Source organism: Dasypus novemcinctus, chromosome 2 (assembly GCF_030445035.2).
Source record: "Dasypus novemcinctus isolate mDasNov1 chromosome 2, mDasNov1.1.hap2, whole genome shotgun sequence".
Lineage (NCBI taxonomy): Eukaryota > Metazoa > Chordata > Mammalia > Cingulata > Dasypodidae > Dasypus > Dasypus novemcinctus.
The window spans coordinates 138,930,153-138,955,927 of NC_080674.1; the positions used below are offsets into that span (position 1 = coordinate 138,930,153).

General features: G+C 38.2%; 1 protein-coding gene and 2 pseudogenes across 1 annotated transcript in view; 1 reads left to right on the plus strand and 2 right to left on the minus strand.

Moving 5' to 3' along the window:
• MEIKIN (meiotic kinetochore factor) overlaps window positions 1-25,775 on the minus strand; it is a 175,149-nt gene that overhangs the window by 84,636 nt on the left and 64,738 nt on the right. Inside the window, exons 9-11 of the mRNA XM_058278131.1 lie at window positions 23,044-23,114; window positions 17,239-17,319; window positions 13,810-13,929 (exon numbers count right to left, since the gene is read on the minus strand). Coding sequence (XP_058134114.1) covers window positions 13,810-13,929; window positions 17,239-17,319; window positions 23,044-23,114 — 272 coding nt within the window. The remainder of the gene's footprint in view (window positions 1-13,809; window positions 13,930-17,238; window positions 17,320-23,043; window positions 23,115-25,775) is intronic.
• LOC139439850 (eukaryotic peptide chain release factor subunit 1 pseudogene) lies at window positions 1,565-2,855 on the minus strand (annotated as a pseudogene).
• Window positions 11,121-12,592, plus strand: LOC139439851 (heterogeneous nuclear ribonucleoprotein D-like pseudogene; annotated as a pseudogene).

Genomic DNA, 25,775 nt, shown 5'->3' on the forward strand with positions numbered 1-25,775 from the left:
ATTGGATATGTGGTTCCACATAATTTCTCCTATTTCGAAGGTTGCCTTTTACTTTCCTGACAAAGCCTTCTGAAGAACAAAAGTGTTCAATTTTTAGAAGATCCCATTTGTCTATTTTTTTTTTTGATGCTTATGCTTTGGACGTAAGGTTTAAGCACCAGCTCACCAGTCTCCATACCCCTTTTAACTCCTGATAACCTATCTTCCTAACTCTACCTCCATGAGTCTGCTCAATATCCTTAGTTCCCATCAGTGAAATCATCAATATTTGTCCTCTAGTGACTCACTCAACTTAAGGTCCTCAAGGCTCATCCATGTTGTTGCATGTGTCAGTACTTCATTCCTTCTTACAGCTGAATAATGTTTCATCATATATATATATACACACACACACTTTATTTTGTTTATCCATTCATTTGTTGATGGACACTTGGGTTGCTTCCCTCTTTTGGCAATTGTGAAAAATCCTGCTATGAACATTGGTGTGTATATATTTGTTTATGTCCCTGCTTTCAATTCTTCTGGGTATATACCTAGTAGTGGGATTGCCAGGTTATATGGAAATTCTATAGTTAGCTTCCTGAGGAACTGCCAAACTGTCCTACACAGTGGCTGCGCTATTCTATGTCCCCATCAGCAGTGAATGAGTGTTCCAATTTCTCCACACCCTCTCCGTCACTTGCAGTTTTCTGGTTTTTCATTGTTGTTGTTGTTGTTATTTTGCTTCTGCCTAAATTGCATGTTTTATTTCTTACAATCTCAGCAAAAGCAAAGACACCATCATACTCATCCCAAACTGGTTTCTAGTAGGCTAAGACTATGGAACCCTTGTCAAAGCAACTGATGCTGAGGGTTCTCAACCCATGGGCACAGATGCATCTACAAAACAGTCAGAAGGAAACAGTGCAGTGGTCCACATCTTAAAGAGTCAGTTGACTTCACAAATGCAATTTGCATTCCTAAAACCAACAGTCTGCAAGGGGAGAGGTAGTGTGAGGAAGTAAAGTTGAAATTGCCTATTAGTTTGCCCTTTCAACATTAAACAGAGACCAAGAAAGAAATCATTCCAACATTTTGCCACATACATTTCTTCTTATGCAGTCTAGATTGAAAATGCCATGGAAATAGTCACTGTGAAATGCAGCAATTTTTCTCCAACCAAAATAAGAAACAAATCAGTATGATTTCACTTCTGTTAATTTTTGAAGGTTTATAGCAATTCAGGTATTTTTGCTTCTATATATGAAGGTTAAAAAAATAATTTTTTCTGCATAAAATACAAGAACAACCCATTTCACAATCGAGTAAAAGTAAAAACTGGGATTCTTTTTTAAATTAGTCCCAAGCGGCATTTAGGAATTTAGCTGTAGGGTGCTGTGCATGACAAACCAAAGCGCAGGGTTGGGTCTAGTTTTGCTCGTTTTCTTTTCACTATCCAATGCTCTTTAATTAAGTTCTGGAAATGTTCCAATTGTAAGGCAGGGATCTTTTCTGATTCCACCACAGGTATGCTCCTTGCATTGGATGCTGGAGAGTGAGGCACAGTATGTGAGACCCATGTCAACTACCTAGTAATCATGAAGGTAAAAAACTCATAATTTCCTCCTTGGTATTCCATTCCCGGAAATCTACTCAGTACCACAAGATACTTTGAATTCCACCAAATCTTTCATGACCTGGAATCTTTCTTGTGACTTATTTGTGACAATTTCTAATGTTACTCCAAATGTTTTATAGTTGTTAGCAAATCATTCCATCAGGGGCATGCTATCAGCTCATATTCCTGTCCTGTCTTTTGTGAAATAAGATTTATACTTCTTTTGTTCAGGAGTTAGAGAACTTTCTCCTCTTCTGTGCCTTGACAATGAAGAACATATCTCATTATATCAAGATTTTCATAGACTATTATAATCTCTACAGCTGCCATTTCCAAAGCCTTTCGTGTATCTTCAACTCCAAAAAAGTACTTGTCCGTGTCCTGGCTGATTTCATCAAAACATCATCCTATTAATTTTTTTCTTGAATAAATTATACATTGGAGAGAATGTCAGTAGAAAACTCAATAGCTTGGCTGAATCCATTTTCTTTTGCCATAGGAGATATCAACTAATTTTAAAACTTCTGATTGCAAACTCTGATCAAACAAACCAGATTGACTTAGTTCAGTTTTAAAGTCAGCTTGGATCCAGCTAAAATGAGACCAGCCACATTCACTTTGTCCCCAGAAATGAACAGCTGTACACAGTCTCAGCTACTTTCTGAACATAGTTATCTCATTTTTCCATTCTTAAATGGGCAAAACACATGGCATTCTGACCTCCTCTACTATGTTTCTTTGGGATATCCACAGTGAATTGCGTAGGACTCCTCCTGTGTTTCCTTGCAGTGTGCCAAAAAATGCACCCTTACCATTTATCACAATGAAACCAACTTTCTATCATCCAAAAGTAGCACTGTATGAACCTCGATATGAAATTTGTTGTCACACAAATGTAATGACATATCAATTGGTTTGAAAGGCTGAAAGTCAACATTGACTTTCTTTTCCTTTCCTTCTTCCATTATACTTGTTCCACAGTAAACAACCAGATCATTTGGAGGTACTTTGTTATAAAGTTTGAGTCTTTTTGTACAGATGTAATGGCTCCAGGACTGAAAGGAGGTTTACTCATGGCTTAGTATTAGATGTAGTTCCAAACTCATCTGCTAACATTTTTGCCACTTGTGTCTTTGGGTGGAAAGATCAATGAAATCATGCTTACACCACTGCCGTGGGCTGCCTCCAAACACTTGATGAACTTCTTGATCTTCCAGATCTCCACATTCCTGTCAGCAGCACAGAAGTTGTCTGCCATTTTCTTGCCTCCACCTCAAGGGCCCAGTCCTGGGTGATAGAAGCTGTTACTCCACAGTGGTAGCTCCATGATGGCGGTGGTGGCTCTGTCATAGGACACCCTAATTTCTGATTTTTCTTATTTGCATTTTCACTTTTTTTCCCTCTATTTGTATAGCTAAGGGTTTATCAGTTTTGCTGATCTTCTCAAAGAACCAACTTCTGATGTTATTGATGGTCTCTATTGTTTTTTGCTCTCAGTTTCATTTATTTCCTCTCTAATCTTTCTGTTTGGTTTGGGATTAGTTTGCTATTCTTTTTCTAGTTCTTCCAGGTGTGAAGTTAGGTCTTTGATTTTAGCTCTCTCTTCTTTTTAAATGTATGCATTTAGGGCTATAAATTTCCCTCTGAGCACTGCCTTTGCTGTATTCCATAGGTTTAGATATGTTGTGTCATTTTTATTCATCTCAAGATATTTATGGATTTTCCTTGCATTATCTACTTTGACCCACTGATTATTTAAATCTCCAGATACTTGTGAATTTTCCTTTTTTTTCTCATCTGTTATTAATTTCCTGCTTCCTTCTGTTATGATCAGCAAAAGTGCTTTGTATAATTTCAGTCTTTTTACATTTATTGAGACATGTCTTGGGACCCAATATATAATCTATCCAGGAGAAGGACATGAACACTTGAAAAGAACATATACCCTGCTGTTTTGGAATGTAATGCTCTATAAATGCTTGTTAGGCCTAGTTTAATTATCATATTACTCAAGCTCTGTGTATCCTTATTTGTCCTCTGTCCAGATGCTCTATCCAATAAGAGTGGTGTATTGAAGTCTCCAACTATTATTGGAGAAATGTCTCTTTCTCCCAGTGTGTGCCTCATGTATCTTAGGGTGCCCGGATTAGATGCACAAATATTATAGTTATTTCTTCTTGGTGAGTTGCCCCTTTTATTAAAATATAATGCCTTCTTCATCTCTTTTAACAGTTTTTCATTTAAAATCTATTTTGTCCAATAATAGCATTGCTCTTTGTGATCTTTTTCTGATTACAATTTCATGTAATATCTTTTTCCAAACTTTCACTTTCAACCTGGTTGTGTCCTTATGTCTGAGGTGAGTCTCTCATAGAGAGCATATAAATGGGTCACATTTTAAAATCCATTCTGTTGGTCTATGTCAGTTGATTGGGGAATTTGATCCATTCATGTTCAATGTTATTACTGTAAATGCATTGCTTACTTCGTCCATTTTATCTTTTGGCTTTCTATTGCCATATCTTTTTTAAAAATTAATTAATTAATTAATTAATTTCTCTCTCCTCCCCGCGCCCCCAATTGTCCGTTCTCTGTGTCCATTTGCTGCATGTTCTTTGTTCACTTCTGTTGTTGTCAGCGGCACTGGAATCTGTGTCTCTTTTTGTTGTGTCATCTTGCTGCATCAGCTCTCTGTGTGGGTAGTGCCATTCTTGGGCAGGCTGCACGTTCTTTTGTGCTGGGTGGCTGTGCTTACGGGGCGCACTTCTTGCACATGGGGTTCCCCTACGCGGGGACACCCCTGCGTGGCAGGGCACTCCTTGTGCGCATCAGCACCGCATGTGGGCCTGATCCACACGGGTCAGGGCGGCCCAGGGTTTGAACTGCGGACCTCCCATGTGGTAGACAAACGCCCTAACCACTGGGCCAAGTCCGCTTCCCTCCATACCTTAATATTGTCTGTCTTTCTACCCTTTAAGTTACCCTTACTAATAATCTTTATTTGTACACTTTTTCCAAGTCTCTTGCCCTTGTTTTTTCCTTTTAGGCTATGGCACTCCCTTTAGTATCTCTTGTAAATCTGGTCTTTTGGAACATACTCTCTCAGTTTTTGTTTGTCTGTGAAGAATTTAAAATCACCTTCATTTTTGAAAGACAGTTTTGTCACATAAAGAATTCTTGGGGAAACAGACTTGGCCCAGTGGTTAGGGTGTCTGTCTACCACATGGGAGGTCCGCGGTTCAAACCCCGGGCCTCCTTGACCCATGTGGAGCTGGCCCATGCACAGTGCTGATGCGCGCAAGGAGTGCCGTGCCATGCAGGGGTGTCCCCCGCGTAGGGGAGCCCCACGCGCAAGGAGTGTGCCCTGTAAGGAGAGCCGCCCAGCGCGAAAGAAAGTGCAGCCTGCCCAGGAATGGCGCCGCACACACTTCCCGTGCTGCTGACGACAACAGAAGCAGAAAAAGAAACAAGATGCAGCAAATAGACACAGAGAACAGACAACCAGGGGAGGGGAGGGAATTAAATAAATAAATAAATCTTTAAAAATAAATAAAGTGTATAATCAATGACTTTAAAAAAAAAAAAAAGAATTCTTGGTTGGCAGTTTTTCTCTTTCAGTACCTTAAATACATCATACCACTTTCTTCTCACCTCCATGGTTTTTGAGGAGAGATTGGCATTTAGTCTTATTGAGGTTCCCTGGTGTATGATGCATTGATTTTCTCTTGCTGCTTTCAGAGTCCTTTCTTTATGTCTGGTATTTGTTATTCTGAATAGTAGGTGTCTCAGAGTAGGTCTATTTAGATTTATTCTGGTTTGGGTACATTGTTCTTTTTGGATATTAACATCTATGTCTTACAAAGGGTTGGGAAGTTTTTGATCATTATTTCCAGAAATATTCTTTCTGCCCTTTTTCTGTTTTCTTCCCCTTCTGGGACACTGATAACTCATATGTTTCTGTGTTTCATGTTGTCATTTAATTCCCTGACGCCTGTTCCATTTTTTCCATTCTTTACTCTTTTTCTTTTCCTGTCTTTTGAAGATCAGATGCTTGGTCCTCCAATTCACTAATTCGGTCTTCAATCAATTCAAATCTACTGTTATATGCCTCTAAAATATATATTTTTTAAGATTAATTTATTTATTTCTCCCCAGCCCCTCATTGTTTACACTTGTTGTGTCTGTTCATCTTCTTTGCTTCTTTAGGAGGCACCAGGAACTGAACCTGGGACCTCCAATGTGGAAGGGAGGTGCCTTATCACTTATACCACCTCTGTGGCCTGCTTTGTTGTGTCTTTCATTATGTTCTTCCTTCTGTGTCTGTTGTATCATCATCTTGTTGGATCAGCTTGCTGTGCCTGCCTGTTGCACCAGCTTGTTGTCTTCTTTAGTAGGTACCAGGAACTGAACCACAGACCTCCCAAGTGGTAGGCGGGAGCTCAATCGCGGCGGGAGCTCAATTGCTTGAGGTACATCTGCTTCCCTCTAATGTAAATTTTTTTTATCCCCCCCCGTTGTGGCTTGCTTGCTGTCTGCTCTCTGTGTAGAATCGCTGTGCATTCTTCTGTGTGTATTTGTTTTTATTTATTTCCCCCCCTCCTTGTGGCTTGCTTGTCGTTTTGCTCTCTGTGTCCATTCACTGTGTGCTCTTTTGTGTTTTTACTTGTCTCCCTTTTTTTTGTTGTTGCATCACCTTGCTGAGTTAGCTCTCTGCAGTGCTTATGGGCTGGCAGCTCTCCATGGCATGCGGGTGAGCCTGCCTTTTTACAAGGAGGCCCTTGGATGTGAACCCAGGGCCTCCCATATGGTAGACTGGAGCCCAAATGATTGAGCCACAGTCTCTAATGTAATTTTAATCTCATCCATTGTGTCTTTTATTCCCATAAACTGTTACTTTTCTTTGCAGGCTTTCAAATTGTTCTTTATGCTTATCCAGTGTCTTCTTTTTATTTTTTTTTTTTATTTTTTATTTTTTTTATTTTTTTATTTTTTATTGACTTTGTAATAATATTACAATAAAAATATATATGTGAGGTCCCATTCAACCCCACCCCCCCACCCCCCCTCTCCCCCCCCCCAACAACACTCGTTCCCATCATCATGACATATCCATTGGATTTGGTAAGTACATCTTTGGGCACCTCTGCACCTCATATACATTGGTTCACATCATGGCCCATACTCTCCTCTATTCCATCAAGTAGGCCCTGTGAGGATTTACAATGTCCGGTGATTACCTCTGAAGCACCATCCAGGGCAGCTCCATGTCCCGAAGACGCCTCCACCTCTCATCTCTTCCTGCCTTTCCCCATACCCTTTGTCCATTATGTCCCCTTTTCCCAATCCAATGCCACCTCTTCTATGTGGACACTGGATTGGTTGTGTCCATTGCACCTTTATGTCAAGAGGAGGCTCAGATTCCCAGTGTCTTCTTTTTAACCTTTATCCCATTAGCCATATTTTCCTTCCATTCCTTGAATTAATTTATGAGATTTGTGTAATTATCATTGATTAATTATCTTAAATCCTGTACCTTGTCAGGATTTTGGTTTGTTTTTTGGTGGGGCCATCTTGTCCTCTTTCTTTGTAAGGCTTATAATTTTTTTTTTTTTTATATCTAGGCATCTGAATAGGTTGGTAAATTTACTCTGATGATCAATTTCTCTTTCTTGCCTAGTGGTTTTGTTTCACGGCTCTTCTTTGATTTTTTGGGTCAACTATAACTTGCTCAGTTTATCAAAATAGGGCAGAGACTCACTAATGGGGTGCATACCTGATGACAGGGTCAAGAGATACCTGAAAGCAGTTTTTCTTCTTGAAGTTTCCTGAGCAGCCAGCCAGCAGATGGTACACATTGGCGACCTTTTCCACAGAGGTGACACTTGCAACCTTCACTGCTGGTGTGTCTGGTCTAGCGCCAGCCTAGATTCAAAGTTGGGTCTCCTAGCCAATTTCACTGAAGAGAAATCACTCTCTCTCTGCTGTCTGCTGTATCCTCCTGCTTCCTCTTCCTGTTGGTTGTAGAGCCATAGGTTTTATCCAGGCTGTTCACCTTCAGGGTGGAGGATGGGTGCTGTTTCCCAGCTACAGTGACTAGTAACTCACAGTTTTCGTTTTGGCTTCTTTGTCCCTTGCTCTCCTGGGATGTGTGAAGTACTCTCCTGGTTTGAAAAACCCGAAGGAGGTTCCTCAGACAACTTTTTGCCCTTCCTCATTTGATTTTGTGAGAGATTTGAGTCCTTCCTACCTATTCCAATGCCATCTTTCTAGAAGTCCTCTCCAAATTTTTAATATAATTTTTTTTATTAGACAAGTTGTACATTTACAGAAATACTCATGCAGAAAGTTGGAGTTCTATATACACCACATATTACTGATGCCTTGAGTTAGCATGGTACATCTATTTCAGCTGATAAAAGAACATTATTACAATTATACTACTAGTTATAATGCAGTTTACACTAGGGTTCATTGATTGCAATATATAGTCCTAATGGGTTTTTTTGAAATTTATTTTCTAGGAACATATATATAACCTAAAATTTCCCCCTTTTAACTATATTCAAGTATATAATTCAGTGTTGTTAATTACATCCACAGTATTGTGTTACCATCACCAGCATCCATTATTAAAAATTTCCATCCCTCTAAATTGAAACTGTAAAATTTAAGCATTAACTCCTAATTCCCTACCCCCTTCCTGGTCCCGAGTATCCTGTATTTTAGTTTGACTCCATGAATTTGCTTATTTTAATTATTTCATATTAGTGAGATCATAGTATTTGTCCTGTTTTGCCTTGTTTTTTTGTCTACCTTAATTTCCCTCAACATGGGATCTCCAAGGTTCATCCATGTCACATATGTCAGCAGTTCTTTCCTTTTTACAGCTGAAAAATATTTCATTATATGTATATACCAAATTTTATTTATCTATTCATTAGCTGATAGATACTTAGCAATTAATACTGCTATGAATATCAGTGTGCAAATATCTATTTGACTCCCTGCTTTCAATCCTTCGGAGTATATACTTACAAGTGGGATTGCTGGATTATATGGTAATTCTATACTTACCTGTCTGATGAACTATCAAACTGTCTTCCACAGTGGCTCCACCATTTTAAATTTCCACCAAGAAAGTATAATTTTCCCATTTCTCCATATCCTCAACAGCACTTATTTTAATAATAATAAGTTTCCTGGTTCAGTTTTTCATGTTTCCACCCAAAAGATTGGCACTGACATACAGGGGTTACTCTGCTCTCTCTGTAACTGGTCCAGGTATCCATAATGGGAGTGCAGGCTGACACCACATCATGCTAGAGAAGGGATGAGGAAATGGGTGGGGAGAGGAAGCTAGCAAGGGTAACATGGACTTTGCTGATAATTTTCCAAGCTGTATTTTCTTGATTTGGCACTTGCCCAGTTACTACAATGCTTTTACTGTTTTTTAGAGCTTAAGGAAGATGGCTTGGCCAGTTTTTGCTAGTTGTTAAAAAATTCTGTCAGGAAATTGTACCCTAGAATGTCTTATACTGCCATCTCAGTTGACTAGAAATCACTCTCTCCAATCCAGATGTCATGATTTATCATTTTAATCACTCTCTTGCCAATATCCCCAGATATTTTGCCTTTTTGTCCATCCAATCCAGCCTACAGCCAAAATCCAACTATAGATGAAGCTAATTATCCTTTCTTCTTACCTTCATGATTACTGAGAATTCATAGAGAAAAATTGATAGTTCCAAAAACTTCTCCTTGCTTAGGTAGAGTAACTGGACAGGATTTATTCTTTCATCTGAACAAATGAGACAAAATACATGCAACAATAGTTTTCATGACAATGGAAATCAATGAAAGACAGTGATACCTTGAAAACAAACAAGGTGAGTACTACAATTAATTGGCCCACTTTACAGCCTTGAGAGAGTTTCCAGGCTGTAGTACAGGGAGGGAAAATGGCAGAGCCTAGCACTCTCCTTGAGTTGAGAAATGGAGCTGAGAGCCCAGAGAGACCAAGGCAGCTACAGTTCATAGAAGAGAGTAAAAAAGGAAAGAGCTGTTCAGAGGGAGAGACCCAAAGATATGCAGAGGGTTCCCGGTGAGTATTCAGTAGAGTGCTGATCAGTATATGCTTGTGAAGAAACAATATAAGAATTAGCAGAAGCAATGCTGGCACTTACACAGGATTAGGAACAGTGCCTGTTCTCAAGCAAGATCTCAAAACTCAAAGAAGGATCTTACTTCCACAGTGAGGAATAATTATGCCTAGACTGAGCATGGTTCTAGACTTGTCTAACAAATCTTAAAAGTGAAACCTGAAAGAATCAAATGGTTTCCAAGTAACTTAAGTTCATCACAGAACAAAGCTCAAGAAGATTTATACAAATATAAAAATTCCCACCAAGGTAAAATTTACATCTACAGTGATTCAAAGATTACCAGGCAGGCAAAGAAGTAGGAAAACATGACCGATAAACAATCAGTTGAAACTAACCCAGAACTGGCAGAGGTATTAGAATTAGCAGAAAAGGACATTAAATCAATTACTGTAACTATACTCCATTGTTTTAAAAAGTTAAATAGAGATATGGAAGATATAAAAAAGATTGAAACAAAATTTTAAGATGAAAATACAATCTCTGAGATGAAAAATACATTGGATGGGATTAAGAGCAGATTAGACATTGTAAAATCCTAAATGTTTATAACCTAATAACAGAGCTTCAAAGTGCATGAAACAAAAAGTGACAAAACTGAATGAAGATATAGAAAAATCTACTATATTTCCCTTGGAAGCAATGGTTCAATATTCACTAATTCAGTGTTAATAGTCACTTTAAAGAAATAACTACCGGAAATAACAAGAATCAACTGTACTTCATAGCAAACAATTGGATACTTTCCTTCTAAATACAGTAACAAAGAAAAGATGCCTGTTATCACCATTTCTATTCAACACTGTACAGTAGATTCTAGCCAGTGCAAATAGGCAAGAAAATAATAAAAATAAAAGGCATCAAGATTGCAAAGTAAAGGGAAACAGACTTGGCCCAGTGGTTAGGGTGTCCGTCTACCACATGCGAGGTCCGTGGTTCAAACCCCGGGCCTCCTTGACCTGTGTGGAGCTGGCCCACGCGCAGTGCTGATACGTGCAAGGAGTGCCCTGCCACGCAGGGGTGTCCCCCGCATAGGGGAGCCCCACGTGCAAGGAGTGCACCCCATAAGGAGAGCCACCCAGCACGAAAGAAAAGTGCAGCCTGCCCAGGAATGGCGCCGCCCACACTTCCCGTGGGGCTGACGATAACAGAAGCGGACAAAGAAACAAGATGCAGCAAATAGACACAGAGAACAGACCACCGGGGGAGGCGGGAGGGAATTAAATAAATAAATAAATCTTAAAAAAAAAAAAAAAAATCTCTTCCGCCGCCATTTTAAATCCAGCTCCATACAACGCTCCGCTGCCGCCGCTACCGGGACTCGGTCTGCGCGCCAGCACCCCCCTGCCGACAGCTCCGCCACCATGGAGGACCTGAACGAGTACAGCAACACAGAGGAATTTGCAGAGGGATCCAAGATCAATGCGAGCAAGAATCAGCAGGATGACGGTAAAATGTTCATTGGAGGCTTGAGCTGGGATACAAGCAAGAAAGATCTGACTATTTGTCTCAATTTGGAGAAGTTGTAGACTGCACAATTAAAACAGATCCAGTCACTGGAAGATCAAGAGGATTTGGATTTGTGCTTTTCTTTTTCTTTTTTTTTTTTAAAGATTTATTTATTTATTTAATTTCCCCCCCTCCCCTGGTTGTCTGTTCTTGGTGTCTATTTGCTGCATCTTGTTTCTTTGTCTGCTTTGTTTCTTTGTCCGTTTCTGTTGTCGTCAGCGGCACAGGAAGTGTGGGTGGCGCCATTCCTGGGCAGGCTGCACTTTCTTTTCACGCTGGGCGGCTTTTCTTTTCACGCTGGGCGGCTTTCCTCACGGGCGCACTCCTTGCGCGTGGGGGCTCCCCCACGCGGGGGACACCCTTGCGTGGCGCGGCACTCCTTGCGCGCATCAGCACTGCGCATGGCCAGCTCCACACGGGTCAAGGAGGCCCGGGGTTTGAACCGCGGACCTCCCATATGGTAGACGGACGCCCTAACCACTGGGCCAAAGTCCGTTTCCCGGATTTGTGCTTCTCAAAGATGCTGCTAGTGTTGATAAGGTTTTGGAACTGAAGGAACACAAACTGGATGGTAAATTGATAGACCCCAAAAGGGCGAAGGCATTAAAAGGGAAGGAACCCCCAAAAAAAGTCTTTGTAGGTAGTTTGAGCCCAGATACTTCTGAAGAACAAATAAAAGAATATTTTGGAGCATTTGGAGAGATTGAAAACATTGAACTTCCTATGGATACAAAAACAAAGGAAAGAAGAGGCTTTTGCTTTATCACATATACAGATGAAGAGCCAGTAAAGAAATTATTAGAGAGCAGATACCATCAGATTGGTTCTGGGAAGTGTGAAATCAAAGTTGCACAACCCAAAGAAGTATATAGGCAGCAACAGCAACAACAGAAAGGAGGGAGAGGGGCTGCAGCTGGTGGACGAGGTGGTACTAGGGGTCGTGGACGAGGTCAGGGCCAAAACTGGAACCAAGGATTTAATAACTATTATGATCAAGGATATGAAAATTACAATAGTACCTATGGGTGGTGATCAAAACTATAGTGGCTATGGTGGATATGATTATACTGGGTATAACTATGGGAGCTATGGATATGGACAGGGATATGCAGACTACAGTGGCCAACAGAGCACATATGGCAAGGCATCTCGAGGGGGTGGCAATCACCAAAACAATTACCAGCCATACTAATGGAGGACATTGGAGAAAAGAGGAGGAAATGATAAAGTACCCGTCTTGCAGGACAACATTGAAGATTGGTCTTCTGTTGATCTGATTATTTTGTAAAAGACTTTCTAGTGTACAAGACACAACTGTCCAACTGTATATAGCTGCCAATTAGTTTTCTTTGTTTTTACTCTGTCCTTTGCTATCTGTGTTATGCCTCAGTGTGGATTTGTGTTTATACAAATTTTATTTGTATGATTTCATGTTAAACCTCAAATAAATGCTTCCTTATGTGAAAAAAAAAAGATTGCAAAGGAATAAGCAAAACTTTATTCACAGATGACATAATTGTCTATAGTTTGCTAGAACTTCAAAAAAACTACTGGAATAAATAAGTTTAGCAAGTTTGCAGGATATAAGATCAGTATATTTCAATATACGAGGACTAAGTAATCAGAAACTGAAATAAAAAGTGCCATTTACATTAATATAAAAAGCATGAAATCCTGAGGGATATTTGATTTGCATGGTAATATCGATAAAATATTTCTGGGAGAAATTAAGGAAGACCTAAATAAATGCATACATTTACTTTGTTCATGGGTTGGGTGATTCACAAATACATCAAATGAACTTTATATAAGAACATATGATATTCTCCTATTTACAGTCCTTCATTTGTTCCCCTCAGGGAAAAATCCAAATTCCTTAGCATAGATTACAATATCCTTTAGATACACCTTGGTGTCATTTCCAGCTTTCTCCTCACCATCCCCAACCCATACCCTCACCCTCAGGTCACAGTGGAAAGGTCCAGATGCACTGAACTACTACAGTTCCCTAAAGTTAAATAAAGCCTCTTTATTTTTTCTCTCTGCCTCTTTCTCTCTGTATCTCTGCCTCCGCCTCCCTCTCTTTCTACCACTACTTCCCTTCTCTCTGTCTCTTTCTCTCTTCTCTTCTATTTTTCTGCCTTTCTTTATTCTTCTGCTCATCCCCTTTCTCTACTACCTCTGTCCACCCCCACGTCTTTTAGAATCATCAATTTTATGTTATCTGATTTAAGAAAGCATAGTACTTTCATATATTCATTCTAGTATAATATGCTTTATTTGAAGTTGTTACCATAATTTCTGGATTTTGGATCAGAATAGGAAAATTCTATTTCCTCCAGCTTTTTAATACCTCAAGCTCTGACAATGCAAAATGCTTCGGCTGTGGCAGTCTAATATCTTTTATTTTGGGACTATACCTCCACATGTAGATGATGTTGGCCTCAACAGGGTAACAAAGTTCTTAAAGTATACCATATACAAAATCTCTCATATAAAAATAATTACATTTTTAGAAACTAGAGGAAAAACTGAAAATACTACCTCATTTGAAGAATTTTCTTGTGAACTTGCTATAGGAACAATTTCTTTTGAATTAACATAATTGCTGACATTTGGAAATAGTTCTTCAAAAGATGCTTTTTGCACTGAGGACAAATCAATCTACAAAAAAATATATTACTTTTTGGTAAAAGTTAATATTGCAAAAACAATTATTTTTAAGTAATTAAAGAAAAAGTTGAAAATATTGTCTCTAGATTTTCTTGTGAACTTGACACAGGAACAAGTCCATCTAAATTAACATAATTCTGATATTTGGAAAAAGTTTCTCAAAAGATGCATTTTTTAAAACAAATTAGTTCTGTTGATGCATATTAATAAAGCATAAATTCATCCAAAGTGTACAATCAATGGTATTTGGTATAATCACATAACTGTGCATTCATCACTTCAATCATTATGAGATCACTTTATTTCAATAATAATAATAATAAACAAAAAATATACCAAGAAGGAAATTCTTCATCTCTCATTCTTTCTATGCTTCTCCTGCTGAACACAGTAGCTATTTCTGGCTATTCTTCCACAATTATTTATTTATTTATTTATTAAGCAGTTTTATTGAGATATATTTACATACTATGCAATCTATCCAAAGTATATAATCAATGGCCATTTGTATAACCACAATGCTATGCATTCATCACCACAAAAAAACTTTAAAACAATTTCTTTACTCCAAACAGAAAAATTCCATACCACTTAGCAGTCCTTCCCCAGCCCTAAGGGACAAATCCATCTATAAAGAATAATATAATGCACTCTTTTGCTTTAAAGTTATTTTTAAAAATAGGAATTCATTTTTAATGCAGTATCACTGTACAGTACAATCATAGTACAGTATTAATTTTTTCCTAGTCATTCATACAATAAATATTTATCAAGTGCCAAATAGATGAAATTCAGCTAAGAAATAACTGTCCATCCTGGAATAATTTTCCCTGCTCTTTGTTTAAATGAATTTTAGCCTTCTCTAGGGTTCTGTCCTTGATTCATTCTTACCTACCCACTGAAAAATAGAGATTTAAAATCTCTGTCTATAATACATAACTGTCTCCTACACTCCAGATCCATATCTCTACCTAGTTACTAAAATCACCACATATATCTGGCTCAAATGCAAAATATCTACCATCAGACTCATGATCCTTACTCCTTAGATGAGGACTCAAGAAGCTTTGGCATTTTGACCAGCTAGATCTGACTGGGGTAATCTAGCCCTGACTCTAGGCTACAAGTTTGGGTACCTGGAATGGATTATAGGGTACACTGGGTATCTGCCCTTGCATAGCTCCTCTTCCACTTAGGAGGACAGAACAATTTCATTCCTATTCATGAGTAAGTAAGAATAGCCTTAGGAAGGTCACATTAAACTGAAATCCTGGAAAATGAAAATCTCCCAAAAGTATTCAAGTCAATTAGACTTCTCTTAGAAGGCCAGTTAGGCAGACAATTTATAATTGACAGGAACCTACATGACTCATTTGATGGTAGCAAGTTGTGGAATGAACCAAGAGCAATTAGTCTCAGACTAATTTGGTAATAAAATATGGACCTTAAAATATCAAGCCATTGAGTGTTCTCAAAGTATTTTTATTTTGTTTATTAAATATCATGCCATATATCCACAGAATGTGGGAAAATATTTTCAAATGGTATATCTGATAAGGGCATAGTATCCAGAATATATAAATAACTCTTAAAACTCAGCAATAAAAAGACAAATTACCCAATTAAAAATTGGCAAAAGATTTGAATAAACATTGCTCCAAAAAAAGACAGAGAAGTGGCTAATAAGCACATTAAAAAAAAGCTCTATACATTAGTCATCAAGGAAATGCAAATCAAAACCACAAATGACATATCACTTTACACCCACTAGAATGGCTACAATAAAAAAGACAGATAATAACAAGTGTTTGTGAGTATGTTGAGAAATTGGAACCTTTATACATTGCTGCTGGGAATATAAAATGGTGAAGTTGCTACGGAAAGCAATTTGGCAGTTGCTCTAAATGTTAAACGTGGAGCTACCATATGACCCAGCAATTTCGCTCTTTGTATATACCCAAGAGAAATGAAAGCATATGTTCACACGAAGACTTGTCCACAAATGTCTGTAGCTGTACTATAATAGCCAAAAAGGCAAACAACCCACGTCTCTACCGGCGAATGGACAAACAAAATGTCATATATCCATACAATGGACTATTATTCAGCCATAATAAGGAATGAAGTTCTGACACATGCCATAGCATGGGCAAACCTTGAAAACATTATGTTAAGCGAAAGAAGCCAGAAACAAAAGGTCACATATTGTTTGATTCTATTTATATGAAATGTCCAGAACATATGAATCTACAGTGATAGAAAGTGGATTAGTCGGCAATAGGGAGTGAATGCTAATGGAGTGATGAAAATGTTCTAGATTTAGATAATGATGATGGTTGCACATATTGTGAATATATTAAAAACCACCAAATTGTACATTTTAAAATGGTGAATTTTATGGAACATGAATTATATCTCAAAAAAGATGCTGGCATTTGTAAAATAGTTATTAAATTCATTTGTAGGAAAAAACTCACTTTGGTACATTTATTCCTGAACTATAAATTTTTAACCCCGCTTGTAAGTATGAATGAATCGAAAATGTATATAATGGAGCCACTCATTTTCTGGGAAAAATATTAACATTTAGAGCACTGAAAAAAGTGATTATGAGCAGAGTGTTAACAAAACATTTTTATGAGGTTGAAAATCTGATCTCTAGCTCTGTTCCTCTAGGAAGCTAAGGGAAAGAATGTCAACTGTGTTAATAAGCAACACTGTCTATGGTAAAAATGTCACCTGATTGGTAATTTGTATCTGGACTGGAAGGAACTATAAATGCAGTATAAAATAAATATTATAAAAGACACCATACCTTGGTTTTCCCTGAATGAAGTGGTTCTTGTAATTAGGCATGCCCTTGTGGGACCCTGGAAACTATGTCTATGTGTTTTTACAAGATATTGACTCCTGTGGGTAGGGTGTTCCCACAATTACTCAATATATATCTCATGTGCTTGCATCTGAGCTGTCCCCACACTTTCATGTAAGCTACTGCACAAACTTCTGTGAGGACTGTTCCCATGAAGAGAAATACTTGATGCTCTCCTTTTGCTTAGTTGAAACTAAGAAGAACCCTGTTTGGTGCTGGGGCCTTCCTGCCTGCTTGCCTGCTTTCCTCCCTTCCTCTCTTCTTTCTTTCTTCCCTTCCTTTATCTATAGAATGTATAGAGTACTTCCAATGAAAGTGAGTTTTTGTAACATGTAGTCAATATTGCCCTGTTGTGACAAGAGTAGAAAAATAGGAGGATGGGGGGTGTCAGAAAATAGACACTATAAATGCCAAATGCAAAAACTTACCACAAAACCACCAGTCTGTGAAGATGGAGTACTTGTTAACAGGCCTCTACTTTTCTTAACAGGAATCATGGAATTCATTTTCTATAAATGTTTTGTGAAACAGAGAATAGCAGAAAGAAATAAGCTACTTTGATATAGTGAGACCACAACTTAAAGTTACAGAACAGAACATAATATGTCATACCCATAAAATCTTCAATCTGTTAAATTTTAAACCATCAGATATGTAACTAAACAATTTTCTGGATTGAGCTATGTCAAATAATTCCCAAAAGAATTTTATGTAGCATAACCATTTTATGAAAATACTTGGGTTGAAATCATGAAAGTATTTGAATTAGGAAGTTATGCATTGATTATCTATGTTAATTGCTAAGAAAAGTATTTTACTTTTAGCATTTCTAAAATTCCTAGTATATCACTATACTTTTTATGGAATGGGATTATAAGTTATTTCTGGAATGGTTAAAACATATATGTAACAAGGATAATTGCTTAAAATATGTAAGAGTAAATGTTCATGAATATTTTCATTTATGTAACAACAAAGTTAAAGAAATTATAAAGTAGGATAGACTCATTTCCTTTCTTGAAGATGCAAAGAGGTAAAGAGTCAGACACAGGCAAACAGGCAGACAAAGCAAGAGAGAGCAAGAGACAGAGCAAGGAGAGAAAGAAAGAGGCAGGATCAGAGTTAAAAAAGAGTTCTACTGCAAGGAGTGCAATTAGCCAATAGCCTCCAGATGAAATTTTTTAGACTTTATTTTAGATTTAAGCAGAGACTATGCTCTTTACAGGCAGCCCCACCACCATCCCACCCCAGTCCACCCCCATCAATGTCTGAACACACCATAGGTACTAAGGTGGGATCATTTCTGCCCAACCAAAGATTTTTCTAATGACCAATCTTTATTCCAGAGCTTCCAACTGGGTTGGGCAAGATTTTGTCAGATCTGCATTGAGGACTGAGGCTATCCTTGCCCAATCCTGCTTCCTTCTTGCTTTCTTTTCTCAGGGTTACTCCCTCTGATGAACCACTTGCAGTCCTAATTTTGTCTCAATATCTGCTTCACAGTGGTCTCAAATGACACAACTGCCAAGTGTCAGACCAATTTTTAAAACATTAGCCTTTGTATAGGAACTAAATAGCTTCCTGCATTTTCCTACAATTATTAAGAAGTAACGAATATCTAAGTATTCCCCATCATTGCATTTTACTTCTAATAGTATTTCCAATAATTATTAGGTTAATAAAAGGACAGTGCTTACCAACACAGATTCCATGGGCTGAGGCAGGAGAACTTCGGTAAATCCCCTGCTGAAGTTTCTTCAAGAAACAACCTTCCCCTTCACTGAAATCTCTGAATCACCTATCCTGCCATTTTCTCTTCATCCATTAGCCTTCTCGTTTTCACTTCTTCCCTAATCTAGCTTATCTGCCTTCATCCATCATTATAATTACTTTCTATTATTTTTTTAAAGATTTATTTTTATTTATTTCTCTCCCCTTCCTGCTCCCCCCTCCCCCATTGTCTGCTCTGAGTCCCCTTGCTGTATGTTCTTCTGTGCCCACCTGCATTCATGTCATATGGTACTGGGAAACTGTGTCACTTTTTTTGTTGCATCATCTTTCTGTGTTAGCTCTTCATGTGTGTGGCACCATTCCTGGGCGGGCTGCGCTTTTTTTCATGCGGGGCAGCTCTCCTTGTGGGGTACACTCCTTGTGCATGGGGCACCCCTATATGGGGGACACCCCTGTGTGCAGGGCACTCCTTGTGCGTGGCAGCACTGTGCATGGGCCAGCTCACCACAGAGGACAGGGGGCCTTGGGTATCGAACACTGGACCCTCCATATGGCAGGCAGATGCTCTATCAGTTGAGCCACAATCGCTTGCCCCATAATTACTTTCTTACTGCTCTCTCCTTCTATCATACATTCCTGACAAATACCTATTCCTAGATGAACTCTGACATCCATATCCTGTTTACCTCCAGTGAAACTGACTGCTAGAGAAAATTATACAATCTGGTATACTGAAGTCACCATGAACTCAAAAGGACTATCCACAGACTGACAACTTACTATACTTCTCTGGCTCCTCATGACAACTTTATACCTGCTCCATTTTCCTTAAACTTCTAGGCCTCCTTCCCTCTGCCATTCTCAGCTGATGCCCTTGCATCACACTTCACTGCGACAATACCAGTCATCAGCAGAATGCTACCACATAGGACTCATCATTTTCAGGGTCCAGTTGAAAATGAAAATGCCAGGCCTCTTGTTCAAAAAATTATTTTTTTCCAAAATGGCAGCAGAAAAGCATTAAACCAAGTAGTGGAGTCCACCTAAGCATGAGGCCCTGTGTAACTGCACAAACTGCATGCCCAAGAAGCTGGCCCTGCCACCACTAGATCTACAAATTTATCACAATGCAAATATCTCTCCTCTTTTAAAGGTAAGTGCCTTCATTATATTCTAGATCTTATCACTCCTCATATTTTCAAGAACTTTACTTTTCCATATGATGATAAAGGGAAGTTTTGTTTTTAAATAGGTTATTGGATTTAATTTACATACCATACAATTTGTCTGTTTAAAATATAAAATTGAATGGTTTTTAGTATATCACAGGATTTTGCAATCACCACAATCAATTTTAGAACATTTTTATCACTCTCAAAAAACCCCTATACCCATTAGCAGTCAATCCCCATTTCTGCCCCCACCAGCTCTAAGCAGTCACTAATCTAGTTTCTGTATCTATAGATTCTCCTATCCTGGACATTTCATCAAAATGGAACCATAAAATATGTGGTCTTTTGTTACTGGCTTCTTTCTCTAACATGTTTTCAAGATTCATTCATGTTGTACCATGTATCAGTACCTCATTCCATTTTATTGTCAAATAATATTCTATTGTGTGGCTATACCACACTTAATTTATCCATTCATCATTTGATTATAAAGGTTATTCCACTTTTTGGCTATTATGCATAATGCAGCAAAAAATATTAGTTTTTGTATGGACATATGTTGTCATTTTCACTTGGGTATAAACCTAGAAGAATTGCTGGTCATACAGTATATCCATTTTTAAACATTTGAAGAACTGCCAAACTATTTTCCAAAATGGCTTTACCACTTTACATTCTCATCAGCAGTGTATAAAAGGTTCCAATTTCTCCACATTCCTGTAAACACTTGTTATTAGCTGTCTTTTTTATTATAGCCATCCTAGTGAGTATGAAGTAGCATTGCACTGTGGTTTTGCGTTGCATTTCTCTACTGACTAGTGACACTGAGCATCTTTTCATGTGTTTATTGACCATTTCTTTATCTTCTTTGGAAGTTTTTATACACTAGAATCCCAGAGGTGATACAACTGAACTTAGTAAGAATCATGTGCTAAGAGTTCTGCTTTTGAGAAGGTGAAGAACATAAAAGAGCATAAGAAATGGCATTTAGTGCAAGATGTGACACCCTAAATTACAAGATGACTGATTTGTATAGAATTGTGTGTGTTTGTGTTTGTGTGTGTGTGTTTAAATTGGTGGACTTTGAAATTGAGATTGTCAGCATGGAAGCAGGAGAGATAGGGAACCATGAGGCAGTGAAATAAAGGAAAATACTGAAAGTATGGTGAGGATATTTTATTGCCTCAGATTAAATAAGTGGTACTCAGGCTGAGTTTAATTTGTGAGGCCATGAGGAAGCTCCAGTTGCCTTCTGGGTATTTTCTCTCCCTCCTATTCATGATTCCCATTAGCCCTCAAAGCTGATTTGCGGGGAAGTGGAAATGGTTCAACTGATAGAGTGTCCCTCTATCATATGGAGGGTCCAGGGTTCAATCCCCAGGGCTTCCTGAACTGCATGGTAAACTGGCCCATGCGCACTGCTGCTGCTGCATGCAAGGAGTGCCATGCCATGCAGGGGCATCCCCATGTAGGGGTCCCCCACGTGCAAGGAGTGTGCCCCACAAGGAGAGCCGCCTCACATGAACAAAGCACAGCCTGCCCAGGAGTGGCGCCATACACACAGAAAGCTGATGCAGCAAGATGACACAACAAAAAGAGATGTAGTTTCCCAGTACCTCAGGACAATGTAAGTGGATGCAGAAGAACACACAGTGAATGGACACAGCAGACAACAGGGAGAAGGGGAGAGAAATAAATAAATCTTTAAAAAAAAAAACAAACAAAACTTATTTGCTATATCTCATCTTTTAAAAAAAAATGAAACACTTCTTCCAACCCCATCTCTCCTCCAATCTATTCTTTTTTCTATTCTCTTTCAGAGGCAAACTCTATATAATCCTTAGATCTCACCTAATATATAACTCTTCAACCTATCCCAATTTGGTATACCTCTCACTAGTCCACCAAAATTGTACTTGCTAAAGTCACCAGTTTTCTTCACAATTCTAAATGCACTGACTTTATTTTACTCCTGTCTCCTCCTCCTCTCTTTCAACCTGACTATAAAGTTGTTCCAGGGATTGATTCTGGATCCCCTTCTCTTCCTCACTCTATAGTAACTCTTTCCCAAATGATGATTTCATTCATCTCCATGATTTTAAAAAAACATCTGTAATACTGAACATTCCCATATGGACCTCTGGTCTCCAAATTTATAGTCAATGGCCCAAGATTTCCATCTTCTGTGTTCTCAGACCCTCCTGCCTTTCCTATCACATTGATATACATTTTATCACAATTATCCACCAAAGCTGCTCAAGACAGAAACCTAGAAGTTATTATTGACACTTCTCACTCCTTCATCCCCTATATCTAATCCACCAACTCTGCTGGAAAAATTGTTTTGAATTCATCTATTCCCCCCCACCCCCCAAAATACTCTAATCAAAGCCATCATGACCTCTCACTAAAACCTTTGCAACTGTCTACTAATGGGTCTTCCTGTCATTCTTTCTCTCCTTCAATTTGTTCCCCAATTTATACAATAACAGCAGTGTGTAATGCAGAAGTTCTTAACAAGGGGCCCATGAGCTTGAATTGCAAGTCCAAAAAAAACCTATTAATCTTGTGAGGATGTGTTGGTGCAAGTGTGATAAATTTACTATATAATACACAGTATAGTGTGGACTTAGGAAGGGGTTAGTGGTTTTCACCTGACTGGCAGAGGGTTCCATGGAACAAAAAAAGTTAAGAATCCCTACTGTAATGGAAAGATTACATGGTATAGTGCCATGAACTGAGCAGCTTGAATAAATCTGTTAACAGCTAAACATTTTTCTCAGCTCTAAGATAGGGATAAAATGACTTACCTAATAGGAATGACATAAAGAAAAGATATAATTAATGTAAAGTGCTTAGGATAATGCTTAGCGTTGAAGAGCAACTCAAACAGTAGCACCTGCTATATAGAAAAAAAGACAATTCCTCCCTGGAGATCACCAGATTCCAGGTCAAATGTACTGATTCATTTTCTCAGGAATTACATCCTGAGAAACTCCTCAGCATAAAACACTGCTCTAGCAACATAGTAAATTTCTTATTTTCATCTTAAATTAAGGCTTAAAATAGACACCCATCATCCCCAGGAAAGTTGGAAAAATTACAAATCAAAATTTAATTTTCTTTCATTAAACTTAAATGGAGTATAAATCCACTTATATGTTGTGTAGATTTTTCATAATATTAAATAATGTAATTGCTAAATTCCAAAAAGGCTTTAAATTTTTGACCTAAGCTGTTGAAAAATAATTCTTATAAAAGTATTGGTTAAAATATGTACTTTATTCATTAAATTTATGATTTATGTAGTAATTCTGCTTCAATACTTACTTTCTTCTTTGTTTCATCAGGGGCTGGAGGACAAGTTTTCTCAGTAAGTAAAACTTCACAAGCTGCAGTGCCTTTAATAAAAATACATTTTAATATTCTAAATTATATTAAGCTATCATTAATTACATACACAGAACACAAAAGACCTCAAACTTGAAAACATTGATTTTAATGACTGTGTCTTTATAATAATGTTAAAGGAAAAACTTAGTATTTGCTGAATATCTGACTTACTATACATATGAGAAAATATCCTTAAAAATATCTTTTTTCAAGAGCTTCAGGTTTCACAAAAGAAAAAAACCCCATATAAAATTTCTACTTTCAATTAGTAGAGAAAATTGTATGTGATTAAAACTCTTTATTAATTATCCTGCCATTTCTGCTCTTCTATATATTTAGGCTCTTCCTTTCTACTGTAGCATTTCTACCAGTATTTTTACAACTTGCTTAAGCCTCTCTCATCGTACAAAAATCTCTGTACCTCACAATCTTCCTGCTACGATTCCTTTCTCTTCTTGCATAGGCAAGTGTATTAGTCAGCCAATGGGGTGCTGATGCAAACCACCAGAAATCAGTTGGTTTTTATAAAGGGTATTGATTTGGGGTAGGAGCTTACAGATACCAGACCATAAAGCATCAGTTACTTCCCTCATCAAAGTCTATTTGGAGCAAGATGGCTGCCGACCTCTACAAGGGTTCAGACTTTCTGGGTTCCTACATTCCTGGGACTTGCTTTACTCTTGCTTCAAGGTTCCTTCCTTCCTGGGGCTGGCTTTTCTTTCCTCTGCATGCTGACTTTCCAGGGCTCCAGTTTAAGTCTTTAGCATCGTACTCCAAAATCAAAACTCCAACATTAAAAGCCCCCAACTATGTTCTTCACCATGTCCTAATCATGACTCAATCATGCCCAGGTACAGATCAGATAACAAGCATAATCCAATATTTCTTTTTAGAATTCATCAATTATATCCAACTGCTATAGCAAGTTTCTTCAAAGAGCTGTCTTCACATACTAAATTTACTACCTGTCTATTCACTCCCATGGCAATTTAGTTTCATTACCATCAATATCAGCAAAAACCTTTCCTGTCCTTACCTCATCAGACCTCAGTAAAATGACAGACATGAACATCTTCCACCTCTGGCCACTTTTATGACTCTTCTTCAGTCTCTCCTCTCCCCCTTTCTTCACTCTCCAGACTCAATCCAAAGCAACAAACGTTTACTAAATGTCTGTCATGTGGCCCATTCTACCTATCTCACATACTTAATATTGCAAATGTGGTTTTTAAAAATTCTTAACACCAATTTTGGTCTCAGCCACCAAAAGGTTTCCCTTCAGATTATTCCAACAGTTTTTCAATATACCTCCCTCTGTAGTCCATCCTCCTCCTTATATACTTGAATTTCAAATTAAATATCATTCTCTGAAAACTCTTCAAAGGCTTACTACTGCTTTCAAGTTAAAACCAAGCTCCTTAACTTAATATACAAAGCCCTGCTTTTTAGGATCCCTATGTTGTTTATAATTCCCAGCCTCGTCATTAGCCTAAAGAGTTGCCAAATACAGGACGCCAAGTTAAATTTGAACTTTGGACAAATAATGAATAATTTTTAGTATAAGTATGTCCCATGTAATAGAATAAGTATGTACAGTATTTGGGGAGATACTTATACTAAAAATTTATTCTACTACTGCACTGACCACTCAGTCTGTTTCCTGTGTTGGATAATTCTCCCTTTCCCTACTTCTAAGTATTGGAGTGTCCCATCTACATTCTATTCTATTTACATGTCTCTTTTTTATTTATTTGCACCAGATTATCTCAACTAAATCTATGGCTTCAAAACATCTAGACTCTGACTCCAAATATACATCTACTGTCTCTGTCCTGAACTCCAGATTCCTGAGTCACAAATTGCCTTTATGACATTTTCACTTGAAGCTAATAAGTCCCTCAATTTTTTAATGTCTATTTAAGTATACTATATATATAAACTATGGATACATATGTAAATGTATATATATTCATCCATGTAACCACCACCCAACCAAGATATAAAACATTTCCAGCACTCCAGAAGTTTTACATATGTCCTTTCCTAGTCTGCACCTCGCTCCCAAAAATAACCACTATCTGACTTCTATCATCTATTCTTCAACTTCATTTACATGGAATTATACAGTATATACATGTTTGTTGTCAAGCATATTTCATGCAACAATATGTGTGTGAGCTGCCAGATCAAATTTAATATGTCCATACAAAATCTCTTCATCATCTTCCTAACCTATTCTACCCCATAGCACTCCCATCTCAATAATGATACCACCATTCATCTAGTTGTTCAAGTCAAGAATTTAGAACTCATCCTTGACATCTATTTTTTTTTTAAAGATTTATTAGTTATTTATTTCTCTCCCCTTCCCCCCAAGTTGTCTGCTCTCTGTGTCCATTCGCTGTGTGTTCTTCTGTGACTGCTTCTATCCTTATCAGTGGCATCGGGAATCTGTGTTTCTTTTTCTTGCGTCATCTTGTTGTGTCAGCTCTCTGTGTGTACGGCACCATTCTTGGGCAGGCTGCACTTTCTTTGGCACTGGGCGGCTCTCCTTACGGGGCGCACTTCTTGTGCGTGGGGCTCCCCTCCACGGGGGACACCTCTACGTGGCATGGCACTCCTTGCGCGCATCAGCACTGCGCATGGGCCAGCTCCACTCGGGTTGACAT